Raw genomic sequence first — 17,975 nt, 5'->3', positions numbered from 1 at the left:
TAAAAACTGAGCAAAGAGGAAGGAACTTGGCCCAGGGCTAGGAAGGCCAAAAGAGACGTATGGATTTAGGAAAGGAAGCAGGAGCGAGGATGAAATGGCAGAAGTAAAAAGCAGGGTCAGAGGTCTGGGTTGAAAGAACACAATTGGAGTAGAGTTGAAGGTGACAGAAGATGAGTCTAGGTTTACTAGGAGAAATAGAAAAAGTCTCTCGGGGACGCTGGCCTTAAGTCTCACAACCACCAGATAGGTATTTCAGAAAACAAGAGGTTCAGGACACATCTCTGAAAGGTCTGAGTTGCCTTATTCAGGTGTGACTGTAGTGGGGGAATAGGGAAATCTACCAGAGAAGTGGCTAGGGCTCAGAGTTATCCTAGGGGCAGCTGACGACAGGGGCAGAGCCAAGGGAACTGCTGGATCAGGAGGCCCACGAACAAAGCAGGGGCATAGCCGCCTGTCACTTCCCTGCCAGGAAGGAAGCCAGGTATATTACTATAACCAAGGCACACTGGGGTCTTTACTGTATGGAGAACTTGGCTCCTGCCCGCAATCCTACGGCTCGGCGTCACACACAGGAAGTAGGGCCTCTGGGCAACCAGAAATGGGAATGGGACTGAAGGAGATTCAGCCCACAAATATCCGACCACCAGCTTCCACCTCTGCAGTCTGCCACCCTGTGTCTGCTCAACGCATCACAGAAACAAGTTTTCAAGGTGAGTATACAGACGGCAGAGAAAAGTTGAACAATGAGGTCAGCATTCAAAAATGGGGTCAAATCGACAGCTGGGAAGGGGTGTAGAGACAGGTAGAATTTAGATCCTGAGCCTTTAATAACCACTACCTTCTCTCAGTGCTCTCTGTTTTTAGACTCTATATGAGAACACCTAGGGCTTCCCTGGTGGCGCCTGCCAATGCAGGGGACACGGGTTCGAGCCCTGGTCTGCGAAGATCCCACATGCCGTGCAGCAACTAAGCGCATGTGCCACAACGACGGAGCCTGCATTCTAGAGCCCGTGAGCCTCAACTACCGAAGCCCACGTGCCTACAGCCCATGCTCCGCAACAAGAGAAGCCACCGCGATGAGATGCCCGCACACCGCAACCGAGAGTAGCCCCCGCTAGCCGCCAACTAGAGAAAGCCCGTGCACAGCAATGAGAGACCCAGTGCGGCCAAAAAAATAAATACGTAGAATAAATAAGTTCAAACAGTAAATAAATACATAAACATAAATTACAAAAAAAAAGAACACCTAATGCAGGTGGGAAGGTGCGAGGGCCACCGTAGAGGTCATCTATGCTACATGTACAAGAACCCCGAGAGCACACCAATCGGTACCACACTTTTCACTGCTGTAGCCGATCATTCCCCCTGTACTGCCACACTGTAGCACTCCCTTCCCTCATCTACTGCTATAGTCTCTTTGGAAGGTGTTTCCGAACTCTTGTTATCAGAGTGCCAGTTGAACTGTCCTCACTTCCTTCATTTATACCAGGATTGAAGACCTTGTGGTCCGAGATCCTGTCCAGAGAGCAAGCAGGCTAAGACTCTGTCTTTGTTGATGTATTTCATCAGCAAGGGCTCTACCCCCTCTCCTAGTTCATGGTGTGACGTGTTCTTGGCCTCTCGGGAAAGTGGGGAGAATGGAAAGGACCCTATATGAGAATGCTAGGCTCTGTAAAACATTTCAGGTTTTTAAAAATAAGACTCATTTTGTATTGGACTTACAACAGTCCTATGAAATACAAAGAAAGCCGAGAATCAGTGACAGGAAAGGATCACCAGTAAGAACTACAACAGTCACCGCTTACCTCGTAGCATAGGGCACTGTCCGTGATCCTTAAGAAGAGTTAGTAGAAATGCCTTGCCCATCTTGCCCCTGAACCCCTTGAAAGGTACACGACTGCTGTGTTGGTGTTTAGGGGGAGCATCTCACTTACCAGGGACTGACTTCTCCCTTGATTCCTCTGTAGTGATGGAGACTTCCCCGCTGATGAAAAATTCCCTGGGATTGCAACCTCCAAGCCAGACAGCTTTCCTATGGAATGACAGAGAACTTGTCAAGGTGAAACACCAGTCTGCGGGAGAAAGGGAAGAAGAGAATGATGGAAATCGTTTCTGGGAAACTATTTTTACATTATGTGTTGTTTGTTCCCGGTAAATAAACTGAAATCTTCCTAACAGTAAAACAAAATCTAAACCACTAAAGCCAATAATACAGGAGTATAACGTTCGAAAAAAATTTCTTTGGCTGCGCAGCATGTGGGATCTTAGCTCCCCAACCAGGGATTGAACCCACGCCTGCTGCATTGGAAGCGCAGAGTCTTCACCACGGGACCACCGGGGAAGTCCCAGGACTATCACTTTTAAAGGAGAAGGTACAAACCCCTCGGTTCTATGAACTGGAGATTTTTAGTAAGAAGTCAATATATTTGTTGTTAGGCACATTTTATGTTAGGCTGTCTCCCTGCACAGGATGCAGGCGCCTTGAGAATGGAAGTCATATCCCTCTATAGTACGTCCCTCTTCTTTCTGCTTTGCAGTTTGCTGCTCCACTTGCTCAACCCCACCTAGTAATAACCTATACTTCCCTTGTTCCTGTTTTCCCATCTGGAAAACAGACAAAAGGCAACCAAACAACGCAAAGGTCTCAACAAATAAGGGATATCCAAAACCAGAGATGGCCAGAACTTCTGTACCCCTGATGAAATAGTCCTCATACAAAACCTGATAATCAAATTCCTTAATGCTAGGAATCACAGTGAAAAATAGTATCTGAACTGACTTCTGTCAGATGAGTGAGAACTAAGGTTAATTCAGTGTATCTGAAGCATAGAAAGTGAGGGCAAAAGTGGCACAAGATGGGACTAGAGAAGCAGAGAGGATTCTAGACCACGCAGAGTCTTAAAGGCCAACAGTGTGTTTTCTATTCTCAAAACAATGCTTGTGAGCGATGTTTATGAGCAACGTTCCAACTTGCTTTGAAGGTTTCTTGTGTGAAGAGTGGATTGGAAGGAAACAAGATATATGGACACTAGTTAGGACCTAATCGCAACAGACAGGCAAGTTCAGTATTAGGAAGTTGAGGAAGAGCTGGCTGACAGATTCCAAAGAAATTCAGGAGATGAACTGAAGCGGGCTTAATGGGGTAGGAGATGGAGGAAAGGAAGGTCTTAGGGAATTCAAGGGTTTACTGCACACATGAGCAAAGTCTCAAAATTAATCATTTGAACGTACAGAGGCGGATCTCCCAAATGACACCGGTTAGGAAGCAACGGTACGCCCTTTAGAATTCCTAGAGACAACACAAATCAACTGTTTCGATGGAAAATTCGGCGGGACTCTTGATTTCCATGGGAATACAGAGAAAAGAGACACTGATCTGGCTTGCAGGTATATTTAGGAAGTTGTTAGCCGGACATCACCTACTAGTATCATGTAAGTAGGCCGTCCGAAGTAGGAAGCTTAGGGGAAAAACCTGGAGGAAAACTTAAAAGCTTAAGCCACACCTCTACACTACACCACCTTTCACAATTTCTTCTCAGATAAGCATCATCCCCATCAGTGAAGAAACTCGTTCGTACCTCATAATAGGAAAAACAGGCCTAAAGATTCAATGTGTGTCTTGGGAGGTCCCATCTATGCGATATCTTCCTGGGACCAGAAAAGGCCCCAGGAAGATCCATCTCTGCACCCCTGAAAGCTTACCACCAAGGAAAATGACTAGGTCCATAGATTGCCTCCCTCAAACCAGCTTACCTCACACATAGATCATTAGCAACTCCGCCCTTACTCACATTATCACAGTCACAAGAGTGGTTAGGGAGAAAAGCACTAACCAGGGGAACTAAAACAGAGGCAATCCAGGCCAAGCTGGGCTGGTGGCAGATATCTTGCTCCTTACGCTCGGGTGCATAATGCGACTCACCACAGTGCCTTTTTCACAGACCCTTTTGAACGTTTCTCCACAGAATCCAACAGCTCAAGTTAGTTCATGACGCTTCAAGGTCAACAATCGTCAAGAGAAAAACATGCAATATGTCTTACAATGTTGGATTCCTTACAAACAGGACAAGGAGATAACCATGTAGACAAAACCAGAGCATTTGAAAACATCTGTATTCTACAAACACACCAGTGAATGCTATAAATAAGGTACTATGACATAAAACAAAATGAAAACTAGATGTGAGACTCTTCTCTTCAGTGTACAGACTTCATGGCAGTTGCTGCACACTATCTAGCTACTTAGATCTTTAACTCTCTGTTCTGTTAATACCAAATGAGGCCCAAGTGTGTCAACCTGTTTCCCACAGAAACCAAAAAGTCTACATGCATCTCTTTTCTCCTGTGCCCTTTCACCTTACCTGCTCCCAATTCTCCACCAACGTCCTCCTCTTTCTCTAATTATTCTCCTCTTCATTTTGCTTGGCCTTGCCCCCAAGCATGCAAGACAGAGAGTCCTAGAGGTCCAAGATTCTAGAGTGGCTGTTTGCAAGGCGGAGGAGATTACAGTAACTGCCACACTGTATATACTTCTGTGCAAAGAAAAAGGGACAGTGTTCAGAATGTCTCTCACATATAACAAGAGCTGGAGATGGCAGGATACCTGTGTGGCCCAAGGAACTAGAGCTAGCAAATTATGGGCCAAACAATTGCAACCAAAGGCTGGAAGAGGAAAGGTCTGCAACCAGCTCTGTCTCCTAGCTCTCTGGTATTTGCTGCCAACGGGCAGAGTCTATTTCGTGAAGCATCAAGCACTGAAAAGAAGACTCCTGCTGCTGGAAGTTGACAGGAAGTAACGTCCAATGCAAGATCAAGGCTTGTCCTCGAAGCAATGCCCATAATGGAAGAGAAAAAAAAAAGAGAAAGCGGAAGTGAAACGTTAAGTCGCAAGTCCAACCTGGCCCCCAGCCTAGCCCAGCCCAAGGAAGGTAGGAGTCAAGGAGAAGAAACTAAAAGAGAAGAGCCTTGGACCACAACATTCTCCACAAGGTACACTCAAGAAACTTCACCCTACTCTTGAACCAAGTTACAAAGAGAGCTTCTTAATCCCTACTTTGGCTCCTTAAAAGCTGCTATCAGTTCACTCATTAGACACATATGATTTCAGAACAACTGTAATAGTTCAAACTAGATGGCTCTTTCCTTCCTAAGGATTATTAATTAAAGAAGATCTATATAGCTCTAAGTATATGATACATAAAATAGAATACTCTGTAGAATATAAGTAACTCTTAGTTCAGTGTATTAATGAACGTCTGTAAGAAATGTGGCAATGATTTCCCTAATGGAAGAGCCTGGGGGAGGTAAATCTGTCTTCTAGGATTTCCTCCCCAGAGCTCAGAAACTCAGGTGTTGTTTTAGCTCTCCTACACTCTCTTCACCCAAGCCCGCCTTCCTGTTGGGGATCGGACCTCCCTATTGGCTCTCTCATACCTTTCAACTGCCTGCTTTGTGACATCACTCTCCTACCAAACCTACTACCACTTGGTAGAGTCTTGGGGTTTCCGTGGAGCTGTTTGGACCAGTAACCAGTGACCTCTGTACTGGACACGTGCGCCGTTCAGCTGCAGCCACTCGGACATCCTCTAGTGTTGTCTCCTCATCCCTGGTACCTGCAGTGGATGCTTCCTCTTCTCTGACCATGTCAGGTAAGAAAAGAAACTTTGGAAAGTTTTGCGTTCGATTCTTTTGCCCCTAAATTGAGTAGGAGATTCAAAATAGCATGGAATAATGAGGGAAAGTATTGAACTACACGTCTGGAGACCTAATTTCACTTTTGACTTTGACGTTTACTATCTGTGTGACTTTGGACAAATCACTGGCTGTCTCACAAAGCCTGTTGCTTTCCTTAACTGTTACGTTAGGATACCACGTTGGGTTGATCACTCTGATCCCCTTCTTTTCCAGTATTGAGCCTTAAAGGGTACCCATGTAGAAAACGAAATCAGACACTTCTCAAGAGTGTTTCAACAGAAACATAGAAAAGCCAGGGGACATAGAAAACTAGCAATATATACCAAGATGTTTCATCTCTAATGGTCTCCCTCCACTAGGATTTCGACTAGTTGAAAAGAGAGAATAGGGAGAGAGGATGGAGAGTACTGGGCTCTACAGGGAGGCACAGAGTCGAGCGTAAGGAAGTTTAGGATGGTTTTCATTAGCACAGGCCAACAGGCACCAAGAGATGGGAGAAAATGTAAGAATGAAGAGGGAAAGCATAGAGGAGCTCTCAAGAAAAACGGAGTTTGCAATGGAATGCTGATGGGAACCAAAGATTTTCAATTAAAGCAGCAACAGCACAGAGGGAAACCTGCTCAGAGCAGGGCAAAACCAAGTTGATGGTAGCAAACCCTTACATTAACAGACTAAGAAGGAAAGTAAGGCCAGAACAGGGGATCACCAGGAAAGGCAGCTTATCAGAAAAGTCATACTCCGTTTTCTTTCTTTTATTGCCTCTCTGAATACAGTTGGCCACTTGACAGTTTTGAATATAAACATTTTAGAAATACGTTTTAGAAATGATGCCTCCTATAAACAAGCAACCACAGTGGTTATCTAGGGGGCTGCTTTTCAGTGTTTTATTCTTTCTAATTTTTAAACTAGGTAGACATTTCACCAATTCAACATTTTAAGTGATATCTTCTAAATTGAATCAGAAGGACTATTTTCCTTGGTGTGATATGTAGGTTCTAAGGCAAGGCTGCTTTTCATTTTTACAGTTATTTCCTTCCTAACACAGAGAGCACATTGATCAACAGCCATCGTTCGCTTGTAGATCTTAGCTACCGAAGAAGAAGAAGAAGAAGAAGAAAAAGTCAAGCCCCACATCTCTAATTCCCCCCACTTAGGGAATTCCCTGGCGGTCCAGTGCTTAGGACTCGGTGCTTTCACGGCCAGGGCCACGCGGCGCGGCCAAAGAAACAAAACAAACAAACATCCACATTTATCGAAAACCATATTGTGGAGTCCTGTGGATTTTCTTACATTTGAAAATCTTTTTTAATTGGATTCTAGGCATGATGGTTTTTTGAGGTTTTGGGATGCCATCTTCTTGGATGCTGAAGATGATTCTAATCTAAGTTCTAGGATAAATCCAAAAACCTTCCTGATACATTTTAAGCTTCCTTTCTGCTTATTATATAAGCTATATTCATTGAAATATATATTTCTCCTAGGCTTAATACCTCTTACTTGCTGGGTAAAAATATGAAGGAGCACAATAATGAAACTCTTTTACACTTATTATTTTGCTGTCTGCTTCGTACCGGTTTTCATTGAAATACTTGTCTATATGTGTTGTGGCTACCTATACATGCACATTTATTGCATTCTGTTGCTTGTTATGCATTTTTTACTGACATACCTTCTCTGTCTGTATGCATTGGCTAGGAATTCATTCACCTCTATCACCTCCATCGTGTCTTCTGGTTAATAGTATTCACTAAAATAGAGTGGGCAAAATTCACTTTCATAATATTGCATGGATGGTACAGAATGCCATTTGTTAGTAAATTCATTAGGCTTCGATACTTGCCACATACCCCAGTTTTCATTAATATCTATGGATTTCTTTTTCGTTAACGTAATATGCTTGTCATGATTTTTCTTTGTCTTTCTAGAACTTATTGTATCTTCCTCCATATAAATCATACGCAACAGATCAGCTTATTCATCTATTAATTATTACTGCTATTATTATTGGTGGTGGTGTTATAACCACTTTACAGATGAGTAATCTGAAGTAATCAGATAACTCTTCCCTTTCCAAAAGCACTTAAGAAATCCACTTTCGGGTAATCATTTTGAGGTAGGATGAGAAACCAGGCTTGAAGAGGGCAAAAATGACTCTTTCAATTCACCAGTTGGACTGAGCTGTACGTCACCTCTAGGTAATAGCGTGGGAACTGCACAAGCAAAGGGAGACACCGAAGACGACAATGGTAACAGCCGTACTGTTTTCTAATGGACAAAAAAAATGCCTATATTATAAGTTCTATTTCTCCTGCTTTCTGGCAGTATCATGCTCAGAGTGGAGTCCTGGCAAGGAAGTCAGGATACTTAGGTTCTGAAACCTGGTAATGATACTAACATAATGAGAGAACTTGAACAAGTCAACCCGACCTCTCTGAGCCTCAGTTTCCTTACTCACGAAATGAGACTGAGAACATCGAAGTTCTCTAAGGGCCTCCTAGTTCTAAAATGCTTCCAGTCTAGGAAATAGCATAGAAGTCAATACGAGTGCAGGCTGAAGGGAAAGACAGGGCAGGGAGAAGGTTGCTTCCAGCCTAGAGAACAATCTCTGAACCACACCACTTGGCTCTTCTGCCCGTCTGTGCCCAAGATGGGAGCACAGGCAGTGAATAGAGAAGAGTGGAAAACTGCTCAGTCCTTACAGCCATCATCAACTGTCTGATTTTGGGTTTCTCAGGAAGTAGTGATAGTAGAGGTGTCCTGATAGCAAGAACCTTCAGATGATGCCGTTCCTCAAACGTAGTGAGAATTTCTCAACCTCCCTGAGTTTTTCATGACCCTCTTGTTCTTACAGAAAATTTCCAACATCCATCTCTACTTGGAACTCTAAATTCTCTGCAGCATTCTCCTCCTGTGGTGAGCAATGCAACTTCCCTAACACGAAGTGTCTGCAACTTCTCCAGAGTCTCTGCCCCTGCCGTCAGTTCGGCATCGGCTACTGGTACCCCTTTCCAGACACTCATGGGTAGTGCCTACCTTTACCAACATTCTAGCACGACTATGTTATCTGGAGTTACTGACCACAGCCAGATCTCCACTTCAGCTGCTTCCTATCCAGGTGTTCTTGAGTGGGACATCACAGCAAGCACTGAAAAGAATTCTTCTTCACTCGGAGACTTTACTCTGGCACTCACTGACCGCCACACAGCTGCCTCCTCCATGTTTCTGGCAGCCCAGGATGATAAAACTTCAGACGCCAAGAACATGGTCCCTCTACATCCATCGCTTTCTGCCAGCCTTGCTCAGGGAACACCATCTCAGATTCCAAATCAGGGGCAGAGCCGCCTGTCACTTCCCTGCCAGGAAGGAAGCCAGGTATATTACTGTAACCAAGGCACACTGGGGTCTTTACTGTATGGAGAACTTGGCTCCTGCCCGCAATCCTACGGCTCGGCGTCATACACAGGAAGTCGGGCCTCTGGGCAACCAGAAATGGGAATGGGACTGAAGGAGATTCAGCCCACAAATATCCGACCACCAGCTTCCACCTCTGCAGTCTGCCACCCTGTGTCTGCTCAACGCATCACAGAAACAAGTTTTCAAGGTGAGTATAACAAACGCCAGAGAAAGTTGAAGAATGAGGTCGGCATTCAAAAATGGGGTCAAATCGACAGCTGGGAAGGGGTGTAGAGGCAGGTAGAATTTAGATCCTGAGCCTTTAATAACCACTACCTTCGCTCAGTGCCCTCTGTTTTTAGACTCTATATGAGAACACCTAGGGCTTCCCTGGTGGCGCCGTGGTTAAGAATCCGCCTGCCAATGCAATGCGGGGGACACGGGTTCGAGCCCTGGTCTGCGAAGATCCCACATGCCGTGCAGCAACTAAGCGCATGTGCCACAACGACGGAGCCTGCATTCTAGAGCCCGTGAGCCTCAACTACCGAAGCCCACGTGCCTACAGCCCATGCTCCGCAACAAGAGAAGCCACCGCGATGAGAAGCCCGCACACCGCAACCAAGAGTAGCCCCCGCTAGCCGCCAACTAGAGAAAGCCCGTGCACAGCAATGAGAGACCCAGTGCAGCCAAAAAAATAAATACGTAGAATAAATAAGTTCAAACAGTAAATAAATACATAAACATAAATTACAAAAAAAAGAACACCTAATGCAGGTGGGAAGGTGGGAGGGCCACTGTAGAGGTCATCTATGCTACATGTACAAGAACCCCGAGAGCACACCAATCGGTACCACACTTTTCACTGCTGTAGCCGATCATTCCCCCTGTACTGCCACACTGTAGCACTCCCTTCCCTCATCTACTGCTATAGTCTCTTCGGAAGGTGTTTCAGAACTCTTGTTATGAGAGTGCCAGTTGAACTGTCCTCACTTCCTTCATTTATACCAGGATTGAAGACCTTGTGGTCCGAGATCCTGTCCAGAGAGCAAGCAGGCTAAGACTCTGTCTTTGTTGATGTATTTCATCAGCAAGGGCTCTACCCCCTCTCCTAGTTCATGGTGTGACGTGTTCTTGGCCTCTCGGGAAAGTGGGGAGAATGGAAAGGACCCTATATGAGAATGCTAGGCTTTGTAAAACATTTCAGGTTTTTAAAAATAAGACTCATTTTGTATTGGACTTATAACAGTCCTATGAAATACAAAGCGAGCCGAGAATCAGTGACAGGAAAGGCTCACCAGTAAGAATTACAACAGTCACCGCTTACCTCGTAGCATACGGCACTGTCCGTGATCCTTAAGAAGAGTTAGTAGAAATGCCTTGCCCATCTTGCCCCTGAACCCCTTGAAAGGTACATGACTGCTGTGTTGGTGTTTAGGGGGAGCATCTCACTTACCAGGGACTGACTTCTCCCTTGATCCCTTTGTAGGGATGGAGACCTCCCCCCTGGTGATGAAAAATTCCCTGGGATTGCAACCTCCAAGCCAGACGTTTTGTGTGACACAAAGTCAAGAACTCCCCAAGTCCTGCAGTAGCAGAAACAGCCACATACTTGAGAGTAACCCACCATCTGAACTTGGGGACATTTCAGTGACAGCTCCAGTCCAGAGTGCCAGGCGTCTCCTGGCCCTGCCTCCAGCTCCAAGCCAGGGACAAATAGAGAGTAAGCACGTGGATGATATCAAAACCAAGCTTTCAAAGCCTCTGGATGCCTACCAGATCCCAACAGAGAACCAAGATCCTCCACTACTCCCTTTAGGAATCCCTGATAGTCACCAGCCGCTGGCCTGCACCGATCCCCTCAGCCAAGAGGAGCAGCCTGGTTCTGAAAATGCTGATCTGGGAGAGAACAGCCGGAGTCGTCAGGACCTAGGGACACTTGAAAATGGGATTGAACCTAGCAGTGGTCTTGCAGACATTACTACACTGGCGGAGGATATTCACCTTCCCCAGCTCTTTAATCCTTTGAAAGATCTTGATCAATCCCAAGGTCCCAACGTGATCAAAGCTAAAGACACCAGAGCCATTAAGGTGAATCAGGTGCAGGAAAAGCCAAGTGTCATAAAGGTTCCCTCTGATCAACCCAGGAAGAACAAACAGAAAGCCTCTGAGCCTATCAGTGGCGCTCCCAAGGCCAAAATCCAGCCAAAGAATCCAGAGTGCCTGTTAGGGGGAGAAGTGGTTATATGCCACGCTGCAGTCAGTGACAGGGCTCCTGTGAACACGGCCAAGCACTCTCAAGGCAAACCTCAGAAAGCTGCATCCAGAAAGATCAGCAAAACTAAGAGCCACGGGCAGGAAAAGACCAAAAGGACCAGAGGGAGAAACAAGGCTGAAGAGAACAAGCAGTCAGGGAACAAAGTCAAGGCAGAAGAGAAGCCAGCAATCCCCCACACGAAGCGAAAGGAACACCAAACTGAGCTTCTCCAACAGAGCTTTCAAAAGCCTCGAACCTCCCTTGGCGTGCGCATGCTGGAGTCTGTGAAGGTTCTTCATGCGCTGGGGAAGAAGAATGAGACGAAAACTGGGCTCTCTTCCTGTCGGCTCTTGGGAAAGTCAAGCAACCCCAAAGACCCCCAGCCACCCCCAGCTATCCAGCCATGGCGGCATACCCCACGTGAGGGGAAGGGTCCTGAGAAAACGCAAGTCCAAGCCCAGAAACCAGACAGCAGTGCTGAAACAGAGTGTCCGTCTCCAGCCCAGTATGAGCGGCCTCCTCCTGGGAAGGTCAAGTTGATACCTCTGCCTTTTTCTGCCTGGGACAAGCCTCAAGCTCGACCCGCTCCTCGGAGGCCACAGTCTCTGGCCTCACATCGGCCTGCTGGGGCTTACCGTGCCCAGCCTGGTTCTACTGACTCAGCTCAACCTGCTGCAGTCAATTCATCCCAGCCAGCTCCTGCCTCTTTGCCAGGCCCCGCCAAACCAGCTCAGCCAACTGTGACCAACCCAACCCAACCGGCTTGGACCAACCATACCCAGCCTCGTGTCCCTCAGTCTGCTGCTCCTAGGCCTGCACCCTCCAAAACTTCATCTGGCGCTCCTCTCCAGCGGGAGCCTGTTCCCCCTGCTGTGAATAAGCGCCAGTCCCCACCCAAGCTCCAAACCCAATTTCTACTCCAAGACTTCAGCAAGCAACGAGTTCCATGGAGGGAACCCAACGTGCCTGAGCCAGTCATGTCAAAGCCCATCGAACAAGAGCAGAGGCCAGAGCGAGAGGCCATGAAGAGGCGGGCTCAACAACAACGGGAGAATGCTGCCAGATACACCTCTTCGGGCAAGCTGCAATTTTTCACCGAGAGGGAAAACGAAATGGAAATTGCCGACTACTACGGATACGTCAAGTGAGAGCTGCTAGGATTCTTGGTGCCACCTTGGCTACCAGCTGTTCTTCCATACACAGGTAAGATAGGTATAGAACTGAATAAGTAAATGGAATACAATTAATAGACGAGTAACAAACCTTTCGAATTTTCAGATGCTGCTAACTGGGGCGTGAGAAAGGAAGGACTGAAAGTTGGATGGGAGAATGAAGGAAAGGGGTAAAAACTGAGCAAAGAGGAAGGAACTTGGCCCAGGGCTAGGAAGGCCAAAAGAGACGTATGGATTTAGGAAAGGAAGCAGGAGCGAGGATGAAATGGCAGAAGTAAAAAGCAGGGTCAGAGGTCTGGGTTGAAAGAACACAATTGGAGTAGAGTTGAAGGTGACAGAAGATGAGTCTAGGTTTACTAGGAGAAATAGAAAAAGTCTCTCGGGGACGCTGGCCTTAAGTCTCACAACCACCAGATAGGTATTTCAGAAAACAAGAGGTTCAGGACACATCTCTGAAAGGTCTGAGTTGCCTTATTCAGGTGTGACTGTAGTGGGGGAATAGGGAAATCTACCAGAGAAGTGGCTAGGGCTCAGAGTTATCCTAGGGGCAGCTGACGACAGGGGCAGAGCCAAGGGAACTGCTGGATCAGGAGGCCCACGAACAAAGCAGGGGCATAGCCGCCTGTCACTTCCCTGCCAGGAAGGAAGCCAGGTATATTACTATAACCAAGGCACACTGGGGTCTTTACTGTATGGAGAACTTGGCTCCTGCCCGCAATCCTACGGCTCGGCGTCACACACAGGAAGTAGGGCCTCTGGGCAACCAGAAATGGGAATGGGACTGAAGGAGATTCAGCCCACAAATATCCGACCACCAGCTTCCACCTCTGCAGTCTGCCACCCTGTGTCTGCTCAACGCATCACAGAAACAAGTTTTCAAGGTGAGTATACAGACGGCAGAGAAAAGTTGAACAATGAGGTCAGCATTCAAAAATGGGGTCAAATCGACAGCTGGGAAGGGGTGTAGAGACAGGTAGAATTTAGATCCTGAGCCTTTAATAACCACTACCTTCTCTCAGTGCTCTCTGTTTTTAGACTCTATATGAGAACACCTAGGGCTTCCCTGGTGGCGCCTGCCAATGCAGGGGACACGGGTTCGAGCCCTGGTCTGCGAAGATCCCACATGCCGTGCAGCAACTAAGCGCATGTGCCACAACGACGGAGCCTGCATTCTAGAGCCCGTGAGCCTCAACTACCGAAGCCCACGTGCCTACAGCCCATGCTCCGCAACAAGAGAAGCCACCGCGATGAGATGCCCGCACACCGCAACCGAGAGTAGCCCCCGCTAGCCGCCAACTAGAGAAAGCCCGTGCACAGCAATGAGAGACCCAGTGCGGCCAAAAAAATAAATACGTAGAATAAATAAGTTCAAACAGTAAATAAATACATAAACATAAATTACAAAAAAAAAGAACACCTAATGCAGGTGGGAAGGTGCGAGGGCCACTGTAGAGGTCATCTATGCTACATGTACAAGAACCCCGAGAGCACACCAATCGGTACCACACTTTTCACTGCTGTAGCCGATCATTCCCCCTGTACTGCCACACTGTAGCACTCCCTTCCCTCATCTTCTGCTATAGTCTCTTTGGAAGGTGTTTCCGAACTCTTGTTATCAGAGTGCCAGTTGAACTGTCCTCACTTCCTTCATTTATACCAGGATTGAAGACCTTGTGGTCCGAGATCCTGTCCAGAGAGCAAGCAGGCTAAGACTCTGTCTTTGTTGATGTATTTCATCAGCAAGGGCTCTACCCCCTCTCCTAGTTCATGGTGTGACGTGTTCTTGGCCTCTCGGGAAAGTGGGGAGAATGGAAAGGACCCTATATGAGAATGCTAGGCTCTGTAAAACATTTCAGGTTTTTAAAAATAAGGCTCATTTTGTATTGGACTTACAACAGTCCTATGAAATACAAAGAAAGCCGAGAATCAGTGACAGGAAAGGATCACCAGTAAGAACTACAACAGTCACCGCTTACCTCGTAGCATAGGGCACTGTCCGTGATCCTTAAGAAGAGTTAGTAGAAATGCCTTGCCCATCTTGCCCCTGAACCCCTTGAAAGGTACACGACTGCTGTGTTGGTGTTTAGGGGGAGCATCTCACTTACCAGGGACTGACTTATCCCTTGATTCCTCTGTAGTGATGGAGACTTCCCCGCTGATGAAAAATTCCCTGGGATTGCAACCTCTAAGCCAGACAGCTTTCCTATGGAATGACAGAGAACTTGTCAAGGTGAAACACCAGTCTGCGGGAGAAAGGGAAGAAGAGAATGATGGAAATCGTTTCTGGGAAACTATTTTTACATTATGTGTTGTTTGTTCCCGGTAAATAAACTGAAATCTTCCTAACAGTAAAACAAAATCTAAACCACTAAAGCCAATAATACAGGAGTATAACGTTCGACAAAAATTTCTTTGGCTGCGCAGCATGTGGGATCTTAGCTCCCCAACCAGGGATTGAACCCACGCCTGCTGCATTGGAAGCGCAGAGTCTTCACCACGGGACCACCGGGGAAGTCCCAGGACTATCACTTTTAAAGGAGAAGGTACAAACCCCTCGGTTCTATGAACTGGAGATTTTTAGTAAGAAGTCAATATATTTGTTGTTAGGCACATTTTATGTTAGGCTGTCTCCCTGCACAGGATGCAGGCGCCTTGAGAATGGAAGTCATATCCCTCTATAGTACGTCCCTCTTCTTTCTGCTTTGCAGTTTGCTGCTCCACTTGCTCAACCCCACCTAGTAATAACCTATACTTCCCTTGTTCCTGTTTTCCCATCTGGAAAACAGACAAAAGGCAACCAAACAACGCAAAGGTCTCAACAAATAAGGGATATCCAAAACCAGAGATGGCCAGAACTTCTGTACCCCTGATGAAATAGTCCTCATACAAAACCTGATAATCAAATTCCTTAATGCTAGGAATCACAGTGAAAAATAGTATCTGAACTGACTTCTGTCAGATGAGTGAGAACTAAGGTTAATTCAGTGTATCTGAAGCATAGAAAGTGAGGGCAAAAGTGGCACAAGATGGGACTAGAGAAGCAGAGAGGATTCTAGACCACGCAGAGTCTTAAAGGCCAACAGTGTGTTTTCTATTCTCAAAACAATGCTTGTGAGCGATGTTTATGAGCAACGTTCCAACTTGCTTTGAAGGTTTCTTGTGTGAAGAGTGGATTGGAAGGAAACAAGATATATGGACACTAGTTAGGACCTAATCGCAACAGACAGGCAAGTTCAGTATTAGGAAGTTGAGGAAGAGCTGGCTGACAGATTCCAAAGAAATTCAGGAGATGAACTGAAGCGGGCTTAATGGGGTAGGAGATGGAGGAAAGGAAGGTCTTAGGGAATTCAAGGGTTTACTGCACACATGAGCAAAGTCTCAAAATTAATCATTTGAACGTACAGAGGCGGATCTCCCAAATGACACCGGTTAGGAAGCAACGGTACGCCCTTTAGAATTCCTAGAGACAACACAAATCAACTGTTTCGATGGAAAATTCGGCGGGACTCTTGATTTCCATGGGAATACAGAGAAAAGAGACACTGATCTGGCTTGCAGGTATATTTAGGAAGTTGTTAGCCGGACATCACCTACTAGTATCATGTAAGTAGGCCGTCCGAAGTAGGAAGCTTAGGGGAAAAACCTGGAGGAAAACTTAAAAGCTTAAGCCACACCTCTACACTACACCACCTTTCACAATTTCTTCTCAGATAAGCATCATCCCCATCAGTGAAGAAACTCGTACCTCATAATAGGAAAAACAGGCCTAAAGATTCAATGTGTGTCTTGGGAGGTCCCATCTATGCGATATCTTCCTGGGACCAGAAAAGGCCCCAGGAAGATCAATCTCTGCACCCCTGAAAGCTTACCACCAAGGAAAATGACTAGGTCCATAGATTTCCTCCCTCAAACCAGCTTACCTCACACATAGATCATTAGCAACTCCGCCCTTACTCACATTATCACAGTCACAAGAGTGGTTAGGGAGAAAAGCACTAACCAGGGGAACTAAAACAGAGGCAATCCAGGCCAAGCTGGGCTGGTGGCAGATATCTGCTCCTTACGCTCGGGTGCATAATGCGACTCACCACAGTGCCTTTTTCACAGACCCTTTTGAACGTTTCTCCACAGAATCCAACAGCTCAAGTTAGTTCATGACGCTTCAAGGTCAACAATCGTCAAGAGAAAAACATGCAATATGTCTTACAATGTTGGATTCCTTACAAACAGGACAAGGAGATAACCATGTAGACAAAACCAGAGCATTTGAAAACATCTGTATTCTACAAACACACCAGTGAATGCTATAAATAAGGTACTATGACATAAAACAAAATGAAAACTAGATGTGAGACTGTTCTCTTCAGTGTACAGACTTCATGGCAGTTGCTGCACACTATCTAGCTACTTAGATCTTTAACTCTCTGTTCTGTTAATACCAAATGAGGCCCAAGTGTGTCAACCTGTTTCCCACAGAAACCAAAAAGTCTACATGCATCTCTTTTCTCCTGTGCCCTTTCACCTTACCTGCTCCCAATTCTCCACCAACGTCCTCCTCTTTCTCTAATTATTCTCCTCTTCATTTTGCTTGGCCTTGCCCCCAAGCATGCAAGACAGAGAGTCCTAGAGGTCCAAGATTCTAGAGTGGCTGTTTGCAAGGCGGAGGAGATTACAGTAACTGCCACACTGTATATACTTCTGTGCAAAGAAAAAGGGACAGTGTTCAGAATGTCTCTCACATATAACAAGAGCTGGAGATGGCAGGATACCTGTGTGGCCCAAGGAACTAGAGCTAGCAAATTATGGGCCAAACAATTGCAACCAAAGGCTGGAAGAGGAAAGGTCTGCAACCAGCTCTGTCTCCTAGCTCTCTGGTATTTGCTGCCAACGGGCAGAGTCTATTTCGTGAAGCATCAAGCACTGAAAAGAAGACTCCTGCTGCTGGAAGGTGACAGGAAGTAACGTCCAATGCAAGATCAAGGCTTGTCCTCGAAGCAATGCCCATAATGGAAGAAAAAAAAAAAAGAGAAAGCGGAAGAGAAATGTTAAGTCGCAAGTCCAACCTGGCCCCCAGCCTAGCCCAGCCCAAGGAAGGTAGGAGTCAAGGAGAAGAAACTAAAAGAGAAGAGCCTTGGACCACAACATTCTCCACAAGGTACACTCAAGAAACTTCACCCTACTCTTGAACCAAGTTACAAAGAGAGCTTCTTAATCCCTACTTTGGCTCCTTAAAAGCTGCTATCAGTTCACTCATTAGACACATCTGATTTCAGAACAACTGTAATAGTTCAAACTAGATGGCTCTTTCCTTCCTAAGGATTATTAATTAAAGAAGATCTATATAGCTCTAAGTATATGATACATAAAATAGAATACTCTGTAGAATATAAGTAACTCTTAGTTCAGTGTATTAATGAACGTCTGTAAGAAATGTTGCAATGATTTCCCTAATGGAAGAGCCT

The 17,975-nt window shown here is 46.0% G+C and overlaps 1 protein-coding gene across 1 annotated transcript in view; it reads right to left on the bottom strand.

Annotated features, from left to right (window-relative positions):
- LOC309621936 (uncharacterized protein) overlaps positions 1-17,975 on the bottom strand; it is a gene marked incomplete at its 5' end in the record, with an annotated part of 133,747 nt that overhangs the window by 87,292 nt on the left and 28,480 nt on the right. Inside the window, 2 exon segments of the mRNA XM_082409208.1 lie at positions 1,935-2,072; positions 14,619-14,756. Coding sequence (XP_082265334.1) covers positions 1,935-2,072; positions 14,619-14,756 — 276 coding nt within the window.

This window comes from Balaenoptera borealis (genome assembly GCF_965194805.1).
Source record: "Balaenoptera borealis genome assembly, contig: HAP1_SCAFFOLD_1226, whole genome shotgun sequence".
NCBI classification, from domain to species: domain Eukaryota; kingdom Metazoa; phylum Chordata; class Mammalia; order Artiodactyla; family Balaenopteridae; genus Balaenoptera; species Balaenoptera borealis.
Note: the sequence above shows the minus strand (reverse complement) of the source record. Positions and strands in the feature narration are given on the sequence as shown.